Genomic DNA, 25,157 nt, shown 5'->3' on the forward strand with positions numbered 1-25,157 from the left:
GCTGCTTGGATTTCGAGTCTTTATATTCCTAAAATAAAAAATTTGAAACTCAATTTCCCTCCCCCAATCTCATTCTTTCAGAGTAAAAGCTTTCTTAACAACAGCAAAAATCTGGCCACCTGATTTCAATACATAAATCTTGCCAAGGTATAAAAATAAAATACGATTTAAGCAGCAACCTGTAATCTCCTGTTGACGACCAGCTGTGCCTCCTATTAGTATTAATGGAAGTTACACAGGCATAATAAGAAGGAGGGGAAAATGCCACCTTATGCTTTTTGCACACCTTAACATTTTTACAGCAAGTCTGATTACAAGGGTTTACTTGAGCGGCAATTAAACACTGATTGATTACTAAGTACAATTTGTATTCCAGGCAACATGCAAATGGCAATGAAATTCTCAGATAGGGAATGGAATAAATTCTTCTCACATCAGAGAGAGAATCACATTTTTTAAACAGCAAGTGTTTTCTTATATGAAGAAAAGAGGTTCACTCTAAGTTTTTTTATAATATATTTTTATCCAAAGACAATAAGCCTTGATTCATTTTAGAAAGAATAAATGATATGATTTCTGCAAATTGTACTTTCCACTTCACCTTCAGACTACAATACTCTTTCCATGATGACAAACTATATGGACGGAAAGCATAATATTCAGTCACAAATACACTGACTTTGGCTATAGTCACAGCTATAAACAATATGTTTTTTTCATCAGATTTTGACATTGCAGAAATAATGTGGATTTTAAATTGAAAGTGAAGTGAAAGGTTGATTTATTAAATGTCTATCAGGTGCCAGACACTATTCTAGGTACAGGCAATAGAGTAGAGAATAAAAAAGTAAACAGTCCTTGATCACAGTACTTATGATCTGGAAGGAGACAATAAACAAATATACAAATACAGATATAATGCCAGTGTGTATGCAGCAGAGGAAAATATTTAGAAGAAAGAGAAAGAAGATGACATGTACGTGTGTCTATGCATGTTCAGGAGAAAATGATGGAACAAGAGAATTTAGAGCTTTCCATTTGCTGTTGCCTATGTGCAGAATTTCCTGATCCAACATTGTTGAATGGTCACCTGGTCTGTATCATGCTGGTGTTAATCCAAGGGCAAAGAATAGAAAGAGCTGAGAATTTGGTATATTGGACAAATGGTTAAGACCTGAGTGGCTAAAGTGATGTGAAATGGAGAAGAAAGGAAGGAGATGAAATTGAAGACATAGTGATGTTCAGAATATTATGTTTTAAAGATGGTTTTAACCAGCCATCTACCTGCTATATGTATGTTAAGGGATACATTATAAGTGTGATCTACCTTGGAATCCGCATTCTTCCTGAAAAACTGGCTGATGTATCACTGTTTCCACTTCTTGACAACAGAATGTAAAAGAGAAACTAAAGTTAATGATCTTATAAACAGAGGTGTTTAAAAAGAAAAGCCAGGGGCACCTGGGTGGCTCAGTGGGTTAAAGCCTCTGCCTTCGGTTCAGGTCATGATCCCAGGGTCCTGGGATCAAACTCCACATCTGGCTCTCTGCTCTGCGGGGGCGGGGAGCCTGCTTCCCTTCCTCTCTCTCTGCCTACTGTGATCTCTGTCTGTCAAATAAAAAAATAAAAATCTTAAAAAAAAAAAAGTCAGGAATTGTTACTGTTTAATGTATTGTTATAAATTGCAGAGAAGCTGGAAGAAAAGCAAAGAAAGAGTGATATGTATAAAATAAAAAATTAGAAAAGACTATTGAGATCATATTGTCCAGCAGCTTGCCTTTCTTAGGCAGGGATACAGGGTTGTTTATGTTCTTTTTGCAGATTTCCAGGTATAAATACTTAATATCTCCCTTAGTAGTCCATGCTAATATTTTATTACTTTGACATAGAGGTTGTTTTCTTTTATCTAATTAAACTATCTCATGATTTATTAAGCCCATTTCCTGATCTGATGCCAAAATAGAAAACAACTGCTTACTATTTCTATTTAAAAATTTATTTAAATATGAAAAATTATTCAAACTAGCTTTATCTTCTCTATGTTAAATGATATCAAATTCTCTCATCTTTATTTTTATCACTTTAGGCACATTTTTCTTATTCTGAGAACAACCTATTTTATTTATTTATTTATTTAAAGATTTTATTTATTTATTTGAGAGAGAGACAGTGAGAGAGAGCATGAGCGAGGAAAAGGTCACAGAGAGAAGCAGACTCCCGTGGAGCCGGGAGCCCGATGCGGGACTCGATCCCAGGACTCCAGGATCATGACCTGAGCCGAAGGCAGTCGTCCAACCAACTGAGCCACCCAGGCGTCCCGAGAACAACCTATTTTAAAGTATGAATTACTACTTGTATCAATGCATCATGAGTTGTTTAGAAATTCATGTTATATGTTTAGCAATTTAGCTTAGTTCAAATGATGGGAGAAAGATGGAATAGTATTTAATCATTATATTTGCATGAAAGTCTTTAATACAGCTCACAATCTAGGCATGGATTTACTATATGTATCAATCATAAATATATATATATATATGTAGTTGATATAGTCATATATGTTACTTATATGTACTCATATATATGAAATGTTTCATACTGTAGCACAGAAAAGCCACGATATAGATGATATGATTTCCCAAACATCAGGATTATTATGGATCACAGACAGAATAAAATAGAACAGAATAGAATAGAATATGATATATAGAGAGAGAAAGAGAGAAAGAAACAAAGGCAGGCAGACAGAGAGACTCTGCAGGGGAACATAGGCACTATCACTCCAATTCAAGACAGAATAATAAGATGGAAGGTATACTGAGTGAAAGAGTCCTGGGCAATATCAGCTACCTAGAAACGTTATGAAAATATACAGTTAATCTTACTATGCCTATAGGAACTTTAAAAGTTAGTATAGGGATGCCTGGGTGGCTCAGTTGGTTAAGCATCTGCCTTTGACTCAGGTCATGATCCCAGGGTCCTGGGATGGAGCCCCTTGTCCAGCTTTCTGCTCGGCTGGGAGCCTGCTTCTCCTCCTCCCACTGCCTGCTGCTCTGCCTGCTTGTGTACTCTCTCTGTCAAATACATAAATAAAATCTTTAAAAAAAACTATCATTCTCCATGAAGAAAACTAAAACTGCACTTTAAACAACAATGTATTTAAAACAAACAAATCCACTAATTTCTAGTATTGTTTTAATAATTCCTTCAAAAAATCAGTTATCACAAATTCCAACAAATTCATAAGCACTAGTTTCTCTACGTTTAAATTCAGATTATGATGATGATTAAATCAGAAATAGGTGTAATGTCCTAGGCATACAATTGATGATCAATAAAGAGAGGTATTTTATTAGCTCTAAGTAAAATTAATGATTAAGTGTGCATGGTTCAACAGAGTACGCAATACAGCAATCAATGGTAGTTAAGGCTAGTACAGATGGGAAGGTGGCTCTGTCCATATACTCTAGTCATTCATTATCCGGCAACAACAAGTGTGGGCCAGGAAAATCTTGCCCTAAAACAACAGTGGATGCCAAGATCCTAACTGCTCAATACAATCTCTCAGAAAGAACCATTTGGTGGCCTTTAAATAGAAAGTATGATGCCAAAAGAATGCTTTCGGTTCCATATTTTTTAATCTACAAATTGCAAATAGTTGTGTTGAAAAATGTGTATTGACTGAAAGATGTATTATATTCTTTAGGGGACCAAAATCAATCCTGAAATATGCTAATGTTGTTATATCCTAATGGTGGTGCTGACGGGGACCAAAAAATATCATAAAGCCCTTAAGAAACAAACTTTTGTGTGTGTGACACAGATGGCTGGAATAAATTATGGGGCTCAATAAAAAGCAGTTCAATTTAGTTTTAAAATCCATTTGGACATTTATCAAAGATCACATTGTGAAATGTATTTGTGCTACTTGGAAGAGTCATACTAATCAGCATCCCCCCTTCTTGCACCCTACCCCACCTTCCAAAAAAAGGAAAAGAAGAAAAAAACTAATAGCAGTTCTTTCAACCGAAGCCTAAAGCAAGATTCTTGAAATTTATGAGTTCAGTGATGACGATAAATTGAGTAACTTATTGAAAAAGTATACTGGGTGGTAATACATGGATATACATACACACAGACACACATCACATCCAATGGCACAGACATGTAACATATTAGTCTTTCTAAAAGAATGTTAAATGATTATTCTGCCTAAGATACAAACTACCAAAAATGCATTCTCTTGCGCTCTGTAAATCGGATGCAAATTTTTAAAAAAAGACATGATAAGGGCACTTAGGTGGCTCAGTTGGTTAACTGTCTGCCTGGGACTCAGGTCATGACCCTGAGGTCCTGGGAGCCAGCCTCACATTTGGTTCCCTGCTCAGTAGGGAGTCTGCTTCTCTCTCTTCCTTTGCCCCTCCCTCTCCTACTGCCCCTCCCCCAGATTATGCTCATGCAGGTTTCCTCTCTTTCTCTCTCTCTCTCAAAACAAATATATAAAATCTTTTTTTTAAAAGATATGATAACATTTTCAATAGATGGAGAAGATAATGCTCAGAATTCTTGAAAAAATAAAATTAATGAAACTCTATGTTTAAGACATGAAATAAGGAAATGTAAAATATTTTCAAATTTATTGAAAATATTCTAAGTACTTTAGATGGATGATTATACTTATCATATATTGCCAAGTCAACTGCCAAGACAAGAACAAGAACAGAAAATATGCTTCAGAGTAAGCCTCTAGCTTAGAGTTTCTCTGATTGGCATACATGATAAATTTCAATTTTTAAACATCAAAAGATGCACTAGAGCAAGTACCACTGGGTAAGTACACAAGCAGACTGATTTTTAGTTCACTTGTTCATTGGATCAAAATATATTAGAGCACACTTACTTATTTCCAGACATTAAATAAGCTGAAGGGTTCAAAGATTAATAAGACATCGTCTTTGCCCTTGAATAATTCTTTCTGATGGGGAGAAAGACACATAAATGTATAATATTCAATATTAAATGCTAATATAGAAGCATGGAAAAAATGGTAAGGGACTATAACCTACTAGCTGTTCCATGCATTCATCCAAAACACTTGTTGAGCATATACAGTGTGCCAAGCACTGGTCCAGACTGGGAATCCAGCAGTGAATAAAACAACCTAATAAAATTAACATTTTAAAAAACAGATTTCCATAGGAAAATGTAGGCAATGAACAAATATATAATTAAAACAAATAGAATGTTGGTTTATATTAAACGTTGTAAAGAAAAACAAAGCAGGAAGGTGGAAATAGTGAATGTGAGAAATGCACGTGACAGTTTTAAACTTGGTGGTCACAGAAGAACTTACCAAAGAGGTAAACTTTATGTCAGTGCTTGAACCTGATGAGAGGGACGCCTGGGTGGCTCAGTTGGTTAAGCGGCTGCCTTCGGCTCAGGTCATGATCCCAGTGTCCTGGGATCGAGTCCCACATCGGGCTCCTTGCTCGGCAGGGAACCTGCTTCTCCCTCTGCCTCTGCCTGCCTCTCTGTCTGCCTGTGCTCGCTCGCTCTCTCTCCCTCTGTCCCTGACAAATAAATAAATAAAAAAAATCTTTGAACCTGATGAGAAGCTAGCCATCAAAATATCTGTAGAATATTGCAGGCAGAGGGAACAAGAAGTGGAAAAGCCTGTGTGGATGGAGTTGGAGAAAACAGAGATACCACGAATTAGAAGGAGAGAAAACAAGCAGCTACATTATTGATGCCTGTAGGCCACTATGTAGAATTTTTTTTATTGAGTGAAATGGGAATCCTTGGTAAGTTTGGAGCAAAAGACTGACAGGCTTATTGTTTTACAGGGTAAATAAATCAATACATTCAAATGATTATTTTGTGAGAGGACATTCTTCAAACACTCAGATTATTTTGTCTAGTGAGATAAAACTTAAGTAGTTCTCACTATTTGCCAGCTTCTGTACCTTAAAAAATTTTACCTAGGACTATGAGGATATTAGTATTTCTATTTGCCAGTTTCAATAACGCTTAAAGACTTTTAAACCAGGAACGTGATGACAAAAGTAATTATTTTCCTTTAATGGACTGTAGAACATTATAGATCATTTTGGTATATTTTCATATAAAATACTTCATATGTAAACTACAGAGTGCCTGACATGGGCCAAGCACCATAGTACAAATAATAAAGGCCTTACATGCATATATACACATTTAAATTTATAAAAGGTAAATGTGTTTCTGCATTATTGCTCATAATGCAATGGAGTTTTTAAAGTAATTTTTATGTATTCCTATAATTAACTGAAACATGATTGTGACTTGTCCATATATAATTAGACCCTATAATCTCATATGCTCTTGGATATACTAGCAGTATCATCCCCTGATATTAATATTCCCCCTCAATTGATACAATTGAATTGTATGAATTCAATAGTTATTAATCAGTTATATTTTATAGGAGATTTATGTTGTTACTTTATTTTTGCATAAAGAACTTTGGATTGAGCCATACTTTTAGGTTAATTTTGTATATAGCATAATCGTTCTCTCTTAAGATGACAATATCAAAAATAAAGTTGTTGGGTCAAAGAAAATGCACATGTTTAAAGTTTGGCTATATATTGCTAAATTGCTCTACCTATATATTGTAACAAGTTTTTGCTCATTATAGAATCTTATGTACCCATTAACTTTCTTACAACTTAATCACTCCTTAAAATACTTTTTTGTCAGCCTAATAGGTGAGAAATTGTGTCATTAAATTGTGTGTGTGTTTTTTTTAAATCAACCACTTGTATTCAAAAAGGGAATCCATTCTAGCATGTAGGATAAAAGGGTAAGGCATACTCAAAACCACCAAGAGCCTTACAGTCTAGGGAAGGTGGCAATCATAGAAACAAACTACAGAACAAGAACAGCATGCCATTCATTATTCAGATGATTAAAAATGGATCATCATAGTTTTATGTTGGAAAACAGAAATAGAGATGCTGATCGAGACAGAAATCCTTCTGGGGTGCAGGTTTTTCTTTCCAGACTGATTAAAAACACAGGGCTCTGCTTCATAAGTATAACAAAATACTAAATAACAATGGCATTAATATATGGTAGAAAATTCACTATTTTGGTTTCCAGTGACAATGATTACCACCCTGGCTGGCATATGGAAGAAATAACTGATCCTATCCCCAGAAATCACTTGCTTGGTTGATTTTAAAACACTCACCCAAGTGAATATATGAATATGCATTACACATATGTTACAATCAGAGTGATACTTCAAAAATACGTATTTGATCACGTCATTCCTCTGCTCAAAAAAAAAAATAATAAAAAATAAAATCCATGGTTTCCCACTTCTTCTAGGATAAAGTTCAAAATCCCGAACTAAGGCTAAAATACCACATGGCAACACTCTGGGCCATTCTCCCCATAGCTGCCTCAGCTCTACCTATCCGAACCTCTTTTTCCTTCTACCAGGACACCTCAGCCTTGGAGCCTTTGCACAGGCTACTTTCTTGCCTGGAATGCTTTTGATCTCTTCCTTTTTGTCTTAACTTTGTCTCTCAGATCTTAGCAGCAAGGGCAATTACTTAAGAAGTCCTTCACTGATTTCCCAGGTCCCTCTGCTATAACAGTCCTCTATTTTACGTTGATATTGTTCTTCACAGTAAATATTATATTACTGTGTGATTACTTGACAAATGTTCACCTCATCTAATTCATCTGCAAGCTGCATGAGCACAGAGTTCACTTATATTTTGCTCACCATGGTATCTTTAGTTTTTGTTATTGTAACTAGTGCATATTGGGCACACAGTTGTTTGTGATATTAATAAATGGATGAACAAATACAGAAATATTTCAGCATACTGAAATAAATAAGACTTTATTATGGGAGTCAATTTTTCTATGTTCAGACATGTGGATAATTAAGTGCATTTTACCTGAGATAGATTCTATCAGTTAAACAACATACAGTGGTGAAAATGCAGCTTAGGTCCCTTAAGTAGTGGACCATGAGAAAGAAATGTACATGCAGGAAGTTTCTTGGGAAGGGCTGTCTCGAAGAGGACTTCTGGAGGTGGGAGATGAAGCAGGATGGGTAGAAGGAGAAGCTGAACTCTATTGCAATCTCAACAAAAGTCTCAGATGATCCCTCAAGGGACCTCGAAAGTTGAGATGGCCCCTCAAAGATGTCTTGAATAGAGGCAAGTGCCAGGCATTTATAGACCTGCATCAGTCGTCATTGGATACCTGCTACTCTGGGCAGAGACATGATCCTTAGGTGAATGTCTCTTTAGCCAGAGGGATTTTCCAAAGAGGGACCTAACAGAGAGTTATCAACCACCAACACTCCCAGAAGTTGTGGAAATTTGTATCTCAGCTCTGAGTGGATTGGGCAGAAGGATGGGGATACGTGAGGCACACCACTGGCATCCAATATAGATGACCAAAAGGCATAACTGTGAATAATTTATATCAGGTTCTATCTCAATCCCAAATGCAGATGTGCATGAAATTACAAAAGAATAAAATTCCAGCAAGAAAACAAACTGACAGCTTTAAATGACAGTTGCTAGAATTATGGTGACTTTTGATGTTGATAGAAAAGCCCAAAGAAAAGTCTTCAAGGTAATAAGGTAATATTCATTCTAGAGGATATTTTTTCCCCACTTTAAGTCAGATAACTCTATCAACCTCCTATTCACACTGCATTTTACCCAAAGTCATTCATGGTGAATCATGAGCCAATGAGGTTTTTCTAGAATATGAGGGCATATCTTTAAATTTTTAATATTTAACTAACATTACATGGCATTTTACAAAATACAATCACATAAATTTAACATTTAATTCTTATAATAACCCCATTTGGTTAGACCACTTACTCAAAATCACTATATGACAGTGTGTGTTTTGAACTAGTGGCTTAAATTTTGTGATAACAAGGGCAATGTCTGTAATATATGGTGAGGTATCACTCATGCCTATCACAGTGCCTGAAAAAGCACTCAATAAACAATCATTGAATAAACTTCTGAGAGCGATTTGTAGTTTCTGTGTTAGCTATGCTTTTTTATGGCATTTTGATAGATATGCAAATATGTAGCACCCATGTGTATTATGTGTGTATGGTTATAAAGGATACATGGTATATCTAGTTGAATAAATTATACCAAGTTTATTCCATATAATACGAACTAACATATACATTATGGTCTCTTTGAGTAGGAACACTAGAGATTTTTGACCCAGCTGATTTTTAATCATTATCTTGGTCAGTTTGGATAGGAGTTAATCTGGCCTTAAAAAAATCAGATAGGTAAGATAAGTCTCACGATTAAAGTCTCACTTTTTGGGGGAAAACACCTTCCAAGGAGTGTCGGGGGAAAAAAAAAAAACTGCTTAATGCTAGACTACAGGGGAAAAAATAAAACATATGGAAATCTGCATTTTATTGTGTTTCTAAATTTGTGGTATTGTATAACTTTTCAGATATGAAAGATGATTCATAAGCTTTCATTCTGATTACGGTAATAATAATCATCATAATAATATTCATTCGTGTAATGTAAACTATTAGGCTGAAATGCATTTTGGTGAATTTGCACACTATTAGATGAGCTGTCTCTCCAAAATCTACAAAAAAATTAATGTGTAACACCTGATATTTGACTGTGCTTCCAGATGGAGGGACAGCTTGACAAATGCCATCATAATTTACAACTTTTAAAAAGTGTGGTGTGAATGCATTTGCAGTAAGCTTTAAACAGCTTGGATTACTTACAGGTACAACTGCTTAATGTGGAATTTCAATGGCTTTAAAGTATTATTAGATTCAATCACTGATCACAGAATATAGGTGTGGCATGTGAGCAACGTGATTAAATCCTTTAATTACATATCTTAGTACCATGTACATCTCTTTGGTGAGGTCAGGGGGAATTGTAAAATAGCATTTGAATTTTATATTTGATTATTGGATGCACTGAAGAAGCTCTTACCCTAGAAAGACAGCATATTTTGAACTTATCCTATGGTGGTTTAGGAGAATAATAATCACAAAAGGCGAATATGGAAATACAGTGTCTAACTCTTAAGGATAATGTGGACACTTGTATCCCTATAAAACTAAAATATGGATTGCTAACTGATAAGATTTGTAGTAGAGGGCAGTATAAAAGAGCATCTAAGTCTCTATCTCTGGTAGTTAGAAATTTGACTATTGAAGCTCTCTGGTTAAATTGGAGAAGGAGGGTGCCTAGGTGGCTCAGTGGTTAAGGCCTCTGCCTTCAGCTCGGGTCATGATCTCAGGGTCCTGGGATCGAGTCCCATATCGGGCTCTCTGCTCAGCAGGGAGCCTGCCTCCTCCTCCTCTCTCTCTCTGCCTGCCTCTCTGCCTACTTGTGATCTCTACCTGTCAAATAAATTTTAAAAATCTTAAAAAAAAATTTTAAAAAAAATCGGAGAAGGAACCATATACATTATAATTAAATACATCATTCACATATTTATGTTATATAGGTATATGCGCATATACCCTTTTCCTCTCCTCCATATATGTGTATGTATGCACATATATACATGTGTGTATATGATAAGTACTATTATATACCACTTTAAAGTATTATTATACATATATAATACATATATAGCTCCAGGAGGATATAGATGGCTTTGGAGGTAGGTAAGGTATAGCTGTAGGAAGAGGCAGGAACGTTTTACTTTGGAACATTACTTCATGAAAAGTAAAGTAGTTAGTCTGACACATTTTAACTATAAATTCATTGATAGATATTGCGATTTACTTTTCAGGAATAAGTGGGATGTTGAGAAAAATACATGGTAAGGTGAAACTAAAGCTTCTGAAATGAACTGCTTAATGCATAAACCACTTTCAGGATCTATTGTGTTCATTCAATCACCAAGTGTTCTTGGTCTCTTATGCTGTAGTCCTGGGCTGGGAGCTGATTATCTGGTAGACAACCAAGTCAGACATGAGCCTCTCTTCCTGGAGCTTACACTCTACACGGAAGAGAGTTATTAAACAAGTCACACTGAAATAAATATGCAAATAATATTTGATAGGGCTATGACAAAAAACCCACAGGTGTTAAAAAAAGAGAACAACAGAGACAGGGTGAGTCTAATCTTGGTGATTGGGATGGATGAATATCCATAAAATAAGAATAAAGGATGAATAGAATGGAAAGAATCCTCCAAGTGGAGGACATGTGCAAAGGGAAGAGAAATGGTTGGAAGAAGGGAAGGTTACTTTGTGGTGGAACTTACGGAATCATGGAAAGAATGGCAATAGGCGAGGCTGGAGAAGGGTAGGGAGGTTATTAAGAGGTCACTATTTTCTTCTGACTGTTAAGAGGTCTGTATTTTCTTTTGACTGCAGTGCAAACCACTGAAAGATTTATACAGTCCGTGTGTGTGTGTGTGTGTGTGTGTGTGTGCATAATACAAGTCAATTAATACTTTTAAAAACTCAGTCTTGAGTGGAGAAGGAAAAGACTAGAAGCTGGAATACCAATAGCTTGGGCCTTGGTGGATGTGTTGAAGATGGAGAGATGAACAAATATTCCTTAGGAGGCTGAATCTTAAGAGCTTGGGGTTGGATAAAATGGGGAGAAAACATGATTCTAAGGTTTCTATAGGTTTTTTTTTTTTTTAGTAATACTATTTGATTTAAGAAAATGCATCCATTCTCTATCTAGTAAATTCCAGGTTCTGCAAGGTAATCTAATGGTTCATTTAAAGAAGTCTTCCCAAACCACTCAAGGTGGTGAGCACCCACACCCTAGTTATTCTGTCTCTTTCCTCTTTTATCTCCCAAGCAGGCAACACTGTTTCTTACTATTTTGCTTACTTGCTTACTCCGAGTATAATCTCCATGAGAGTGATGTATTTCCTGAAGAGAGATTATATCCAGAGTATCTAAGGCGATATTGGGTACACTGAAAATGTTCAATAAGTATTTGTTGAATGAAATGATGAATGAACTAATGAAAGAATACGATATGAAGGAAACACCTAAATCCAAGGTTCTTGCAATTTAGCCAAGAGATTAAGAAGTCTGATAAAAGCCTCACTAGAAGTAAGCGGGTAGTGTTTGGGAGAAGAGGGTACGATTTAACTATCTCACCGGGAGAACTGAAGGAAGTCTGAAAACATATACTCAAAGATGAATTTTTTTTGGATTTAGAATCACTCCCCTCTCCACAGCAAGCTCTGCAACAAAACATAAAGCACTCTTCAAAAGAGCCTCACATTTTAGAATAATATATATATATATATATACAAATATATATATATATATATATATGTGGAAATAGCCCTTAGAAAGGATTGTCCTGCAAAAATACAACCTTGATTCTGTACCACCTACATCGCTTACTACTTGCCACTTCTGGCTGTAGAAATTTTGCTCGCCTCCCTCCCTCAGTCCCACTATAACCCTGCCCCCGCTCTCACCCCCGGGCTTTGGCTACTCTCATTAGACCCGCACCCTTGCATTCTCCCGCCTATTTGCAGGATGAATGGAGGAACGTTTACTACCTCATCCCTGATGAGTTCCAGGAGATACAGCGGCCCATAAGCAATGTTTCTGCACCTCGCGGGGTTCGTGCGGAAGGAAAGAAAAGGAGCGATTTGTTACTTAGAGCACCAACTGCTTTTACCTTTCGTCCTGTGGGTCTCTCCCATCTGGCCCCCGCCTATCAAGCTCAGGCTTTAACAGTTTAGAGAGCATAGGTCAGTCCCGGGAGCACGCGCTCCCTCCTTCCCTTCCAGCCGCGGGTGGAAGAAAAACAAGCAGCCAGCTTGGGGGATGGGCCGGGCTCCTTTCCCGGTGGCTCCGGGGGGGCAGTGCGGTGCGCCGAGAGGCGCGGGGCCGAGCCCGCAGCCCCGCCCCCGGGGGTGGGGCCTCCAGACGCTCGCCCCGCCCCCTCGCCGCCGACCCTCTGCTTCCTATTTACTCTGTCGCTACGGCTGGCGGTCACTTCGCTCTCTGACTAGAGCCAGAGGACGCTAGGAGGGACTGTCACTAGGACACTTGAGGCTGTGAACACTGCCATGGCCCCCGTGCTTAGCAAGGACGCGGCGGACATCGAGGTACCCACTGCGCGCGGGGTCTCCTGGGGCGGGAGGGGGGCCCAGCTGGTGGGTGCGGGGGAGGGCGCGGGGATCGCTCGGGAAAGAGGAGGAGACGAGGGAAACTTTGCCTTCGTGGGAGGTCTGCGGGACGGGTGGAGGGGCAGGGAGCCAGAGCCCAGCGTGGGCAGCGGGGGAGAGAAGTGGAGGGGTCCCGCGACTGGAGGGGGTGCCGTTTGGGTTGGGATCTGGGTTTACTTTGGTGGGGATTAAGGAAACCTGTCTTGTCCTGCCCGGAATGGCATTACTTAGAGGCACAAGAGTTCAGTGAGGCGGAGTCTGGAGGATAGGAGCTCACATTTCCCATCTACTCTACCCTGACACTTACCTTTTCTCGCCTCCCCCCCGCCTCCCCCGTTTGCGTTTCCTGGCACCTGTCTGCTGCCCCCACATCCAATAGATGAATCCTGAATAATGGCAAAGGTGGAACATAGAAATAAAGGAGATCTGTGTGTCAGCTATTATAGCAGTCCCCGCTAGCCAGTGTTCCTTATGAAATTATTTAACATAGGAATGGAACAAAGTATTGAGAACATGAAAAATGCAGTGCTGTCAGAAAAACAGAAACGAGCTGTATTTTTCTCTCCTTTCAACGTTTTTTGATTCTCTCTTGCGCTTTCTGTAAAATGTCATCTTTCTTTCTGTGAATAATGTCCTACCTGAAGTGACATGACCATTTCCTTTAAATTCTCCCTAAGATCTTTATATGTATGAAATGAGAAGGATTTAATTATAAACAGTGATTTTAGACACACTAATCCAGTTCAGCATTTGTGAGCTAAGATAAATTGCTTCTTATTTTTTGTTGTGTTATAAGCCTCTTTTTTTTAGTCTCCCCTTGCTGATAAAATGTGTGTATGTGTATCTGTGTATATTTTCTCTTTTTTTCTAAATGACACAATTTTTCTCTAGTTAGTTCTTTTCAGTGGCTTAAGTAAAAGTTTAAAACCACCTGTTTGCAGAATAGCTGCTTTTGCCACATTTTCCCTCTGTCATTGATTGAAGTAACTTTGTGTTCTCTTTGGGAGATAGTGAGTAGTAGTGTTTTCTCCCCACTCCATTCATTGGTTTGGGAAAAATCCATTTTAATAACAAGAGTCAAATTACATTGTAGTGATCTGTCTGTTTAATTTATTTGTGGTTTCTCTCGTGGATAGTTTACTATTTCGAAAATATTGATGGATAAGATATATTTAACCCAATATTTATTTAGTGTTTTTAGGGTAAAAGATACTTGATTTATGTCATGGTCCTTTTTGGTCCTTACTTTGACTTAACCAAATCCTTTCTTTTCCTTTCTCTTTTCTTTCTTTTTCTTTTTCTTCTCTTTTTTTCTTTTAAACTAGCTAAATAGCAAACTTGACAGCATTCAGGCAGTACTGATTTTAGAGAGTAGAGTGCCAGAGGGCAGGTGGCTTTTGGCTTTTAGAATGGTGTATAATTTGCTTAACTGATTTCTTTCTCTGTATTTCTCCTGCAGTTGTCTTTGAAATCAGTTCTTAACCAGATAACTCTAAGGAAAAGATGCCAGTAAAACATTAAATGAGTGGCTTAGTTTTGTATGTGTTTGAACCAAGACTGTTTGAAAAATCCAAACCCTCTCATTCCCCTCAATCTAATCTTAATCTAGAGGATTAATCTGTATGATATTACTTATAATCTAGAATGATCTTATAATATTACTTACAATGTAGCATGATCTGTATGATATTACTTATAACCGAGAATGGTGGTATTTAAAGTTTTTCAGCTTTTATGTAGTTCATATATGCAACACATTTTAATCAGTAATATCTTTCATTATACAAGTACCTTCCTTTTCTCTCAAAGTAATACCCGTGATTCATGAGCTAGAGTACCATGAGAGAGCGTGAAATTAATCATTAAAATATAATGCAGTGAGGAAAAATACTTTAAGCCTAAAGGAACACAATCAAGCATAGATGTCTCAGTTGATCCTATTGATTCACCAAAGTTCATTTTTGTTTGAAGAATCAGAATGAATTATGAAAGCTCAGTTTTCTATTAAATTTGAATGCATACCTTAGATTTGCCTTCCTTGAATGAATTCATTAATATCATTGTCTAGAGATTGATCTGTGACCATTGCTCTAGTCTCAAGTACATAGAGTAATCTTAAAAAAAAAAATCAGTATGAAACAAAGTACATATTCACTTGATAAATGTAAAAGGAACAGAAGGTGATGTTGACAAGCTTCTATAATAGTGATTTAATTTTCCCCATAAGCTACCTACAAAATCTCAGGTTTCAGTGAAGCAGCCAAGAAATATCTTTGTTTCTCAGGAAAAAAGTTACTGAGATATACAAAGTTGCTTTGTGTGTTCACTCCATAATTTCTAGCCTCAATTATATATTACATCAGGGCTTGAAGGATTGGGAACATGAAAAAAAATCAGAATGTCACCAAATCCCAAAACTGGAATATTTCAGGCTGGAAGATAGGCGTAACAATGATGCATTAGTATGTAAGTAATATATTAGACAATAAAACCTCACTCATGTACTCAAAAACTGTCACTGTAGTAATTGTAGAAGCTGCATGAGAAGTGAAGGTTTGGGGGTTGCTTGGGTGACTCAGTCAGTTAAGCATCTGCCTTTGGCTCAGGTCATGATCCTGGGGTCCTGGGATCTAGTCCTGCATCCAGGCTCCTGCAGGGCTCCCTGCTCAGCTGGGAGTTTGTTTCTCCCACTCCCTCTGACCCTGCCCTTTGTCCTGCTCTCCTGTGCACATGCCTGTTTTTTTCTCTCTCAAATGAATAGATAAAAAATCTTTAAAAAAATTAAGGTTTTTGCTTTTGTACTTGCTTTTTTGTTTTTTTCTGTTCATTTTTTCCCCTGACATATTAATGTGATTCAAACCACAGGATCTGGAGCGAAGTGTCTGGGGTTGAGGTCTAATTTAACTCTTTTTAGCTGTGTGATTCTAGGCAAGTTTCTTAGCTTCTCTGAGTCACATTTGCATAATCTGTCAAATAAAATCACAATAGAAAATACAATGAATGTCACAAATTGACATCTTGTTAGGAAAAAGGACAAATGTTAAACAAATAAGAATATGAACAAATACCTTAGGAAAATCACTGACCATGAATAATTAGCATTCTAAAGTTCATTAATAGTAGCTATATACTTTAAAAGTCATTGTACTTTATGGAATTAATTTTTGGATAAAGCTGAATTTTGTCTAGATGATTTGAATAACAATTCTCCTGGGAAGGTTTCAAAGAAGATTGATACCCAGTGTTGATCACTTTCCCTGACTTCATCATTATCTTCATAGTATTTCATTTAGTTTGAATTGATAACCAGTATAATATCAATATCTCCCCATTTAAAAGCAAGTAAGAGTGGTTCTGGAAGAATGTACTGTGTTCAACGTCTTGTTCCTCTCCACTGATATGGATCATTGAGAATAGACTATGAAAGAATAGTTAAAGAAAAATGTATATAGCCACAGGAGGCTTTTAATTTTTTAAATAACAGTAATTTTGGTAAATATTTACAGCCAAACTAAATTGCTACCTACCACTCTAATGCTTTCCCAATCACAAGTCAAGGTCCATTCCTTGAATTATCAGTTAGTGACTATTAAAGGGTATAAACTCATTTCACATTTACCCTCAATCAAAAAAGGATTTCAGTCTGTTGTCTACAGAATCACAGTGCATTTCAAGTCAAATAGAAATAGTTTTTGAATTACTTATACTCTGGCTTCCATTTGAGAAGATAATTGAGAAGTTTTTGTTTATTAAGAAAATAAGCTCATAAAATGGTAGATTTGTAAATGGGAAAATAAAGGAAACTACTTGGAGAATATTCATTTTAAGGAGCATTTTGAAAAAAGGGAAGGCATGGGTTATGAATTAATTGGTAGAGATGGAGCAAGGTATTTCAGAGTACCCTTTATCATAACTGCTTTTGTACCAGGGGAGTCGGGAGGGTGGTGGATCCAAAGAAGAGAATAAAGATTCAGCTTTGCAGAAGTTACGGTTATTTATTTAAAATTTTTAATGTTTTTTATTCAGTGTATAAGTGACAGTTCTCTTTCGTCTCCTTTCTTTTATTGATTGGGCACCACTGATCTATGGGAATGCTATCTTGACTTGCTAAGGCTTTTAATTTTTTTTTTTTAATTTAACTTTAAGCCTGTTTTATGAGTTTAAGTTGTTAAAAATTGCTTGTCCTCTGTTCTGTGGACCATATTTAAAGTATTTCTCTTTCTAAGGAATTTATCTTGGCAGTAAAAATGTGTCTCATTATGTGATTTGGGAAGTTACTTCATTCCAAATGATAGCTCCTTGCAGTTTTAAGGTACATTTACCTATGTAAGCATGGCCATATGTATATTTCAGTACATTTAAAAAAAAATCTACCACCTGCACACTGATTCAGTGACCAATTTTAGCAGTTTAATTAAAAACTGTGAGATTAATGACTAATGATGAATCTTTCACTAGGGAAATTTTTACATTGGATCTGCTTAATCTTAATCATAGCGGATACTCTTGTCCAATTGCTTAATTGTAAAAATGTGCTGGAATTCAGTAACCTTCTTTTTGACATTCTGGAAGAAAACTTCAGTTTTGGAAGGCTGAACATTTGCAGTAAGGAGTTGATAAGAATGTGAAAGACATCTAGGGCCAAAATACTGAGATAATTGGTTAATCTTTGAGCAGTGTCTTCCATTAACTATTTGAATACAGCATTTTACCAAACAGGGAACAACTCAAGAACTAAAAAATAGACTTTCCAGTAAGGTAAACTTATCTGGCCACTGTGGGAGAATTTTTAATAAGCATAAACTTAAGTTATAAAATTAAAAACACTAAAATTAAAGATAATGAGACTGAAAAAGTTATAAAATAATCTGACAAAGAAAATCTGATACTTGTTATAATCCAGACTTCAGCGTGGTGATAGCGGATATTGAAAAATAGAATTGACCGTTTTTTTGTTTTTGTTTTTTTTTTTTCTTTCTTAGATGTAGGTCTATAATGACAAATATGTGGTAGAAACCTTCAGTCCTTAAAACTGTAAGAAAAATTCTATGTCATTTATACCTTACCTTAATTCAAAAATAATTAGTAAGGCATTCTAAGATTACAAATTTATCTATAGTCAGAATTTTGATTTTCAAATGTGACATGTTTACCTTCTGAATTTCATTTGCTCTTAATCCTCTATATCAAAACAAGGTATTTTTTGGCCTCAAACATCAATAGTGTGGATGTTCACTGATACCCTGGAGCCAATTATATTACTGAGATAACTCTTAATAGGATTATATATTTCCTGTGGTTTATAATTATTACTTCTTCCATTGCTTGACATTAAAATGTTATGCTGGTTGAGGTGAACTCAATGTACTTTTATTTTAGAATGTTCACCACAGATATCTATTTATTGATATTAGGAAGTCAGTAATTTTGTATACAGTTATTTCTTTTGTATTTCAGAAAATCAAGCTCTAGTTCATAGTTTAAAAAGAAAGCATCATATTAAAACAGGCCTGGGTTCTAATCCTGGCTTCTTGGTTTTTGTTTGTTTGTTTTTTTGTTTGTTTTTGTGATTGTGGTCAAGTTCTTTCCTGAACTATTATTTCTTCCTCTGTCAATTGGATTAAGCTTAATTATGTCATGCAATAGCTATCATGATTAATTAGTGTCCCCTATACAACCAGTGCCTCAGACAGCATGTGTCACATAAAGTGTATGTTTTTTAAATGGCAGTACTTCTTTTAAATATCACTACTGCATGTATCATGTGTATTGTGTAAGCATCATTTGGCTGGAATTTTATTCAATTCCAGAAATTAAGTAGTGGTATCAAAGTCTGTTAAAATATGTAAGGGGGGGTAATGAAGATAAAAAGAATTATGATGAGAGCTCATTACAGATTCAGAAATGCTGCAGATATGTTTTATAAGAAAGTTCCTGAATTTTATTTGTGAATATTACCAATGAGGAGGGGGAATTTCTGAAATCCAGATTAATTAAAAGACCCACTTCATTTTCTATTTCTATTTTAAAAATATCTTTAATGCCCTCTGTATTGCTAACCTTCTAATGTAAATGGAGGAGGATTCAAAGGAAGTATGTGGCATAAGATTTGTCTATACATGGGATTATTCACGTCTAATACACTAGGGAATAAGATTCAAATCCAGGGCTGACCCCCCTGACCCTTACTATTTTACTGCAGTATACATATGGATTTGTTTTTTAGTGTTTTTCTGGGTTGTTTTTGAGACCATATCAGGACCAGTGCATTGGTGAAAATTATTTCTTGGCATTCTCAACTATATTTAGAAGGCTTTAATATCATCCTTTGATGAAAAAGAATTTCTGCACAATTACTAAAAAAAAAAAAACCAAAAACAAAACTCAGATATCTCTTCGTACAAACTGGATTAAGCTTATAATTTCTCTAAGTATACTAGCTTGAAAGACGTCCCCCCACCAAACTTCTAAGCATCCTTGCACATACTGTATGTTCATGAAAACTTTTTCACAGCCTAGGAAGTAAACAGTTGGAGATCAACCTATTGTGAACCAGGAAATGTAAAGTGTGCTTTTTGTGAAAGATGACTCAAATATTAAACTTTTTTATACTAGGTTATGGTAATTTTATTTCTTTGAGAATTTCAGCTTGGTTGTATAATAGCATTCCTACTATCCTCTACCTCTATCATAATAATTAAAGAGACAATCTGTGTTCCTACCTCCCAGGTGCTTGGAAATTGATATTATGAGTGCTTATGAATGTCCCCTTGAGGCATTGCTGACTGGGCCACTTTGAAGAAAAATCTCTTCATCAATAATGAAGCCCTGAGGGCCACTTCTCAGGGGACCCACACAAAATTACATGTCAACTCCAGGCCTGATTTATACAGATGGTGCTCATGGATGAAGCCCTGACTGCACTTCCTCTCCTCCTATATCTTATTACCCACCACTCTGCTGATCCTCCCCACTCCCCCCACCGCTTACACTTCTCTATCCAAACTTCATTCCCTAATTTTCAACTTGTTTTGCCCACCCACAACTGACTCGCCTAAGTAGATCTTTTATTTAATCTTTGTGAAATCCTTTGAATGATACTGAAAATCGACTATAGCAGCATGTTAAAAATTTAAAATGTTAGTATGTCTAATGTAAATGCCATGTGAAAATCTTCAGCAAAGCAATAGAACAGAATCTGTATTCACTGTATGTTAATTAATGCAAGTATTCTAGGATAGGATAGGGGACAGGCCAGGAAATAAGTTTGCCCTATGGATCCCTTGCTCTCTAACGTTGTGGAAAGCATTCAACCACTATGAAGTTTGCTGACTTCTCAATGAGTTTGCTATTGATCAGTCTTTTAAGGAAGGTTTGTAATAAAATATGGCAATGGTGAAATTGTTTGAAATGTGACCTGCTGATTGATCCTATTAAGGAAATGCAGACATGATATTGTCATAGCTAATCTATTTTACATGCTAGGTGGGATTAAGTATACCATCTGTACCTATTATATGGAATTGGTATGCTTACCTGATTTTTAAACTTTCTTCCTGCTTGCCTTCTTTTTCTTTTCCAATCAAATGAATGATTTTTTTTTTTTTAGATCTCTCCTGGGCACACAGAAAAAGTCCAATCCTTTTACATGCGATGGAGTTCTGTGAGGTGATCTGGAATTCATAAATTCATATTTTGTATCTCTTGGATGATGATGTCTTTAACTAGAAATTATGATCAGAGATTCTAAAAAGGAGTTGGGAATCTTTTAGTGCTTCTCCAGAGTGTTTGTAGATTGATAACTGTCAGTGAAAGCCAGAGTATTAAATCCTTGGGTTTCTAGCCCATAGGGGATTCAGGTTACCTTTCTCTGACTCCTTGTATCACAGTGACCTCAAACCTTTGGGGACTTTCAGATATTCCTACATGACAAATATTGGGGAGTACTGGAGTAGAATGCTTAAAATTCTCATACTTCAAAGAAAGCTATTCAGTTCTTCTCATAGATCCCTAGGGTTAAATAAACCATGACAGCTTTCATAACAAGATGCTTTTGGGTGGGAAAGTTAACTTTTATACATTTTTTTTCATTCTTCTGATTTAATTTTTAAAATTGTTTCTCATGATCATTACAGGGAAAAAAATGCCAAAAGTGAAAAGTAGACCCCAAATGTACATAGTCACACCACCCAAAACAGCCTTGCTAAATAATTCAGTGTTTTTCTTTCCTATGCATAAGGAATAGTTTTTTCCTATTTTCCCTAAACTGAAGAACTATTTTTCCTAAACAGTTTTTGTCAGATTGAGTTTTATATTTGCTTCCTTCTCCAATCAGAACTATTTCCCCTGATTCATACTACTTTTAAAATAGTTTTAAATAGCACCATGAGATTCCGTGGAGTGAAGATACCAAAACTTATTCAGAACTCTCCTTTATGATCAGAAATTTACTTTGTTTTAGTTGTTTATAATAATGCTTCAGTATTTCTTTTCTTAAGACATTTTGCTTAAAGTACATTGGAAAGGGTTGGCTTCATTGATATATAGTGCATAGTTCATTTCCGTTTGCCTTTTCCATCTACCTACATGATTCAAATGAATTAAGTGTCTTTAAAAAAAGCGTTTTTAAAAGGATAAAAGGGTCTATTATTGGGTGCAAAGACAGGACAAAATGCATTTGGAAACAATTACTCATTTGCTGCATCCCCCCATCACTTTCAAGGTTACAGAACACACAGGCATCTAAATACAGTTTCCTTTGATGTGGGTGTGACTTCATTTGGACTCAGTGCTTATTTGATGCTTCATTCTAGATCATGGCTTGACTGCCTGACTTTTCCGTATTTTTTTCTTCCAAGGAGAAGAGGAAGAGTAAAGCTGGGTTTCAGATTGTTATTTTAAGTGGATAAATCTCAGGTTTTTATCTTCAGTGAATAAATATAACAACTGCAAATGTTCCAATGTGTGAACAAAATAGAAGCTTTTATATTGTTCCTGCCACCCTGTGCCCCTCCCTCTCCTTAAGCCACTCTAGCAGACCAGATTTTCAAAGTATTCTTTTACCCTAGGCCTTTGTATTAGACATATAATGTGGGGTGTGTGTGTGTGTGTGTGTGTGTGTGTGTGTCCATGCACGATTTCTTTTTCTTTTTCTTTTCTTTATGTACTCAAGAAGAGAAAGAAAGTGGTGTTTGGCTTAATTTGGATTTGTTTGAATATTGGTTAATTTGAACATGTTTTCCACATTTTAAAATAATTTGGGTTTTCTTTTTAAAAGATTTACTTTAATAGGATTTTAGTGTAAGAATAAAAGAAAAATAGAAATAAATACAAATAAGAAAAATAAAACCATCTCTTAACAAAGTGACTTTAGAGGGAACACACTTCAACATAATAAAAGCCATGTATGAAAAACCCTCAGCTAACATCACAGTCAGTGGTGAAGAATTGAAAGCTTTTCCCTTAAAATGAGGAACACATCAAAGATGACTCCCTCTTACCACTTTTATTTAACATGTACTGGAAGTCCTACCTGCAGCAAGCAGATGGAAAAAAAGAAAAGGTACCAAATTGGTAAGTAAGAAGTAAAACTGTTATTATATGCAGATGACATGATACTAAATATAGAAAGCCTAGAAAACTCTTAGAATAAATTCATCCAGTGAAGGTGCAGGATACAAAATTAATACACTGAAATCTGTTATGTTTCAATATACTAATAATGAAGTAGCAGAAGGAGAAATTAAGAAAACAATCCCATAAAAAATAATAAAATGCCTAGAATTAAATTTAACCAAGGAGATGAATGATCTACATTCTGAAAGCTATAAGACACTGATGAAAGAAATTGAAGATGGCACAAATAAATAGACCATGCTCATGGTTTGGAAGAATTAATATTGCTAAATGTTTATATTACCCAAAGCAATCTACAGGTTCAGTATAATCTCTATCAAGATACCAGTAATATTTTTCACAGAACTTGAACAAATAATCATAAAATTTGTATGGAACCACAAAATGTCCTGAAGCAATTTTGAGAAAAAAGAAAAATAAAGCTGGAGGTATCACAATTCTAGGTTTCAAGCTATACTACATAGCTATAATAATCAAAACAGTATGGCATTGACATAAAAATAGATACATAGATCAAACAAAGAGAATAGAGAGCCCAGAAATAAACCCCATTTATATGTTCAATTAATCTATGACAAAAAGAGGCAAGAATACAAAATGGAGATAAGATAGTCTCTCCAATAAATGGTGATGAGAAAACTGGACTCAATATGTAAAAGAATGAAACTGGACAGCTTTCCATCACCATACAGAAAAATAAACTCAAAATGAATTAGAGATCTAAATACAGGACCTGAAACCCTAAAATTCTTTTTTTTTTTTTTTTTTTTTTTGGTAAAGATTTTATGTATTTGAGAGAGCACGAGAGAGAGCGAAAGAGAGTGAGTGAGCTTGAGTCAGGTTAAGGGCAGAGAGAGAGGCAGAAGCAACCTCTCTGCTGAACAGGGAGCTTGACTCAGGGTCTTGATCCCAGGACCGTGGGATCATGACCTGGAAGGCAGACGCCTAACCGACTGAATTCTTAAAAGAAAACATAGGCAGTAATCACTTGGGCATTGACCTTAGCAATATTTTTCTGGATCTGTCTCTTCAATAAAGGGAAATAAAAGTAAAAATAAGCAATTGTGGACTACATTAAACTAAAAAAAAGCTTTTGCACAGCAAAGGAAACCATCAACAAGATGAGAAAACAAGCTACTGATTGGAAGATACTTGCAAATGATATATTCAATAAGAGGTTCATATCCAGAATATATAAAGAACTCATGTATCCGAAGACCAAAAGTACAAATAATCAATTTAAAAATGGGCAGGTGCGCCTGGATAGCTTAGTCAGTTGAGCATCCAACTCTTGATTTCAGCTCAGGTCATGATCTTGGGGTCCTGGGATTGAGCCTCAGGTCAGAGTCTGTGCTTAGGAGGGAGTCTGTTTGAAGATTCCCTCTGCTCCTCCCCCTGCTTACACATGTACGCATGTATGCGTCTCTCTCTCTCTCTCTAAGGTAAATAAATCTTCAATAAAAATAAAAATAAAAATGGGCAGAGGACCTGAATATTCATTTCCCCAGAGAAGACATACAGATGGCCAACAGTTAGATGAAAAGATACTCAGTATTACTAATCATCAGGAAAATGCAAGTCAAAACTACATTGAGCTATCAGAATAACTAGAATAACTCACATCAATCAGAGTACCTAGTGTCAAAAAGACAAAAAATAAGTGTCGGTGAGAATGTGGAGAAAAGGGAACCCATGTGCGCTGTTGGTGGTAAATTGGTGCAGCCTCAAAAAATTAAAAATAGAAATCTTGTGTGGTCCAGTAAGGCCACTTCTGAGAATTTATCCAAAGAAAATGAAAATACTAACATGAAAATATATATGCATCCCTATGTTCACTGCAGCATTAATTGTAATAGCCAAAACATAGAAGCAATCCAAGTGTCTATCAACAGATGAATGGATCAAGAAGTGGTATATATACATACAATAGAATACTACTTAGCTGTACAAAATAATTAAATCTTGCCATTTGCAACAATATGGATAGACTTAGTGGGCATTATGCTAAGTGAATAAGTCAGACTGAAAAAGACAAATACCATTTGACTTCACTTATATATGGATTCAAGAAGACAAGACAAATGAACAAAAACCAGAAATAGACCCATAAATAGAGCAAACTAGTGGCTGCGGGGGCCCGGAGAATAGGGGATAGGCACAGTAGGTGAAGGAGATTAAGAGGTATAAACTTCCAGTTATAAAATCAACTAGTCATAAGGGGGAAAAAAGTACAGACTAGGGAATATAGTCACTAATATTGTAATAACCTTGCATGGTGACAAATGGTAAATAAACTTATGGTGAGCATTTCGTAATGTACATAACTGTGGAAT

At 36.0% G+C, this 25,157-nt stretch overlaps 1 protein-coding gene and 1 long non-coding RNA gene across 5 annotated transcripts in view; one reads left to right on the forward strand and one right to left on the reverse strand.

Annotated features, from left to right (window-relative positions):
• Nucleotides 1-12,888, reverse strand: part of LOC125098420 (uncharacterized) — a 104,870-nt gene extending 91,982 nt beyond the window's left edge. For all 4 annotated transcript variants that reach the window (XR_007126816.1, XR_007126819.1, XR_007126817.1 and 1 more), the window contains exons 1-3: nt 12,696-12,888; nt 5,605-5,673; nt 5,354-5,385 (exon numbers count right to left, since the gene is read on the reverse strand). This is a non-coding gene — a long non-coding RNA (uncharacterized LOC125098420). The remainder of the gene's footprint in view (nt 1-5,353; nt 5,386-5,604; nt 5,674-12,695) is intronic.
• Nucleotides 12,889-12,967: 79 nt separating this feature from the next.
• Nucleotides 12,968-25,157, forward strand: part of DPYD (dihydropyrimidine dehydrogenase) — an 853,664-nt gene continuing 841,474 nt past the window's right edge. The window contains exon 1 of the mRNA XM_047727240.1: nt 12,968-13,128. Within this exon, the coding sequence (XP_047583196.1) occupies nt 13,090-13,128 (39 nt within the window). The 5' untranslated portion in view covers nt 12,968-13,089. The remainder of the gene's footprint in view (nt 13,129-25,157) is intronic.

This window comes from Lutra lutra, chromosome 4, assembly GCF_902655055.1.
Source record: "Lutra lutra chromosome 4, mLutLut1.2, whole genome shotgun sequence".
In the NCBI taxonomy this organism is placed as follows: Eukaryota; Metazoa; Chordata; class Mammalia; order Carnivora; family Mustelidae; genus Lutra; species Lutra lutra.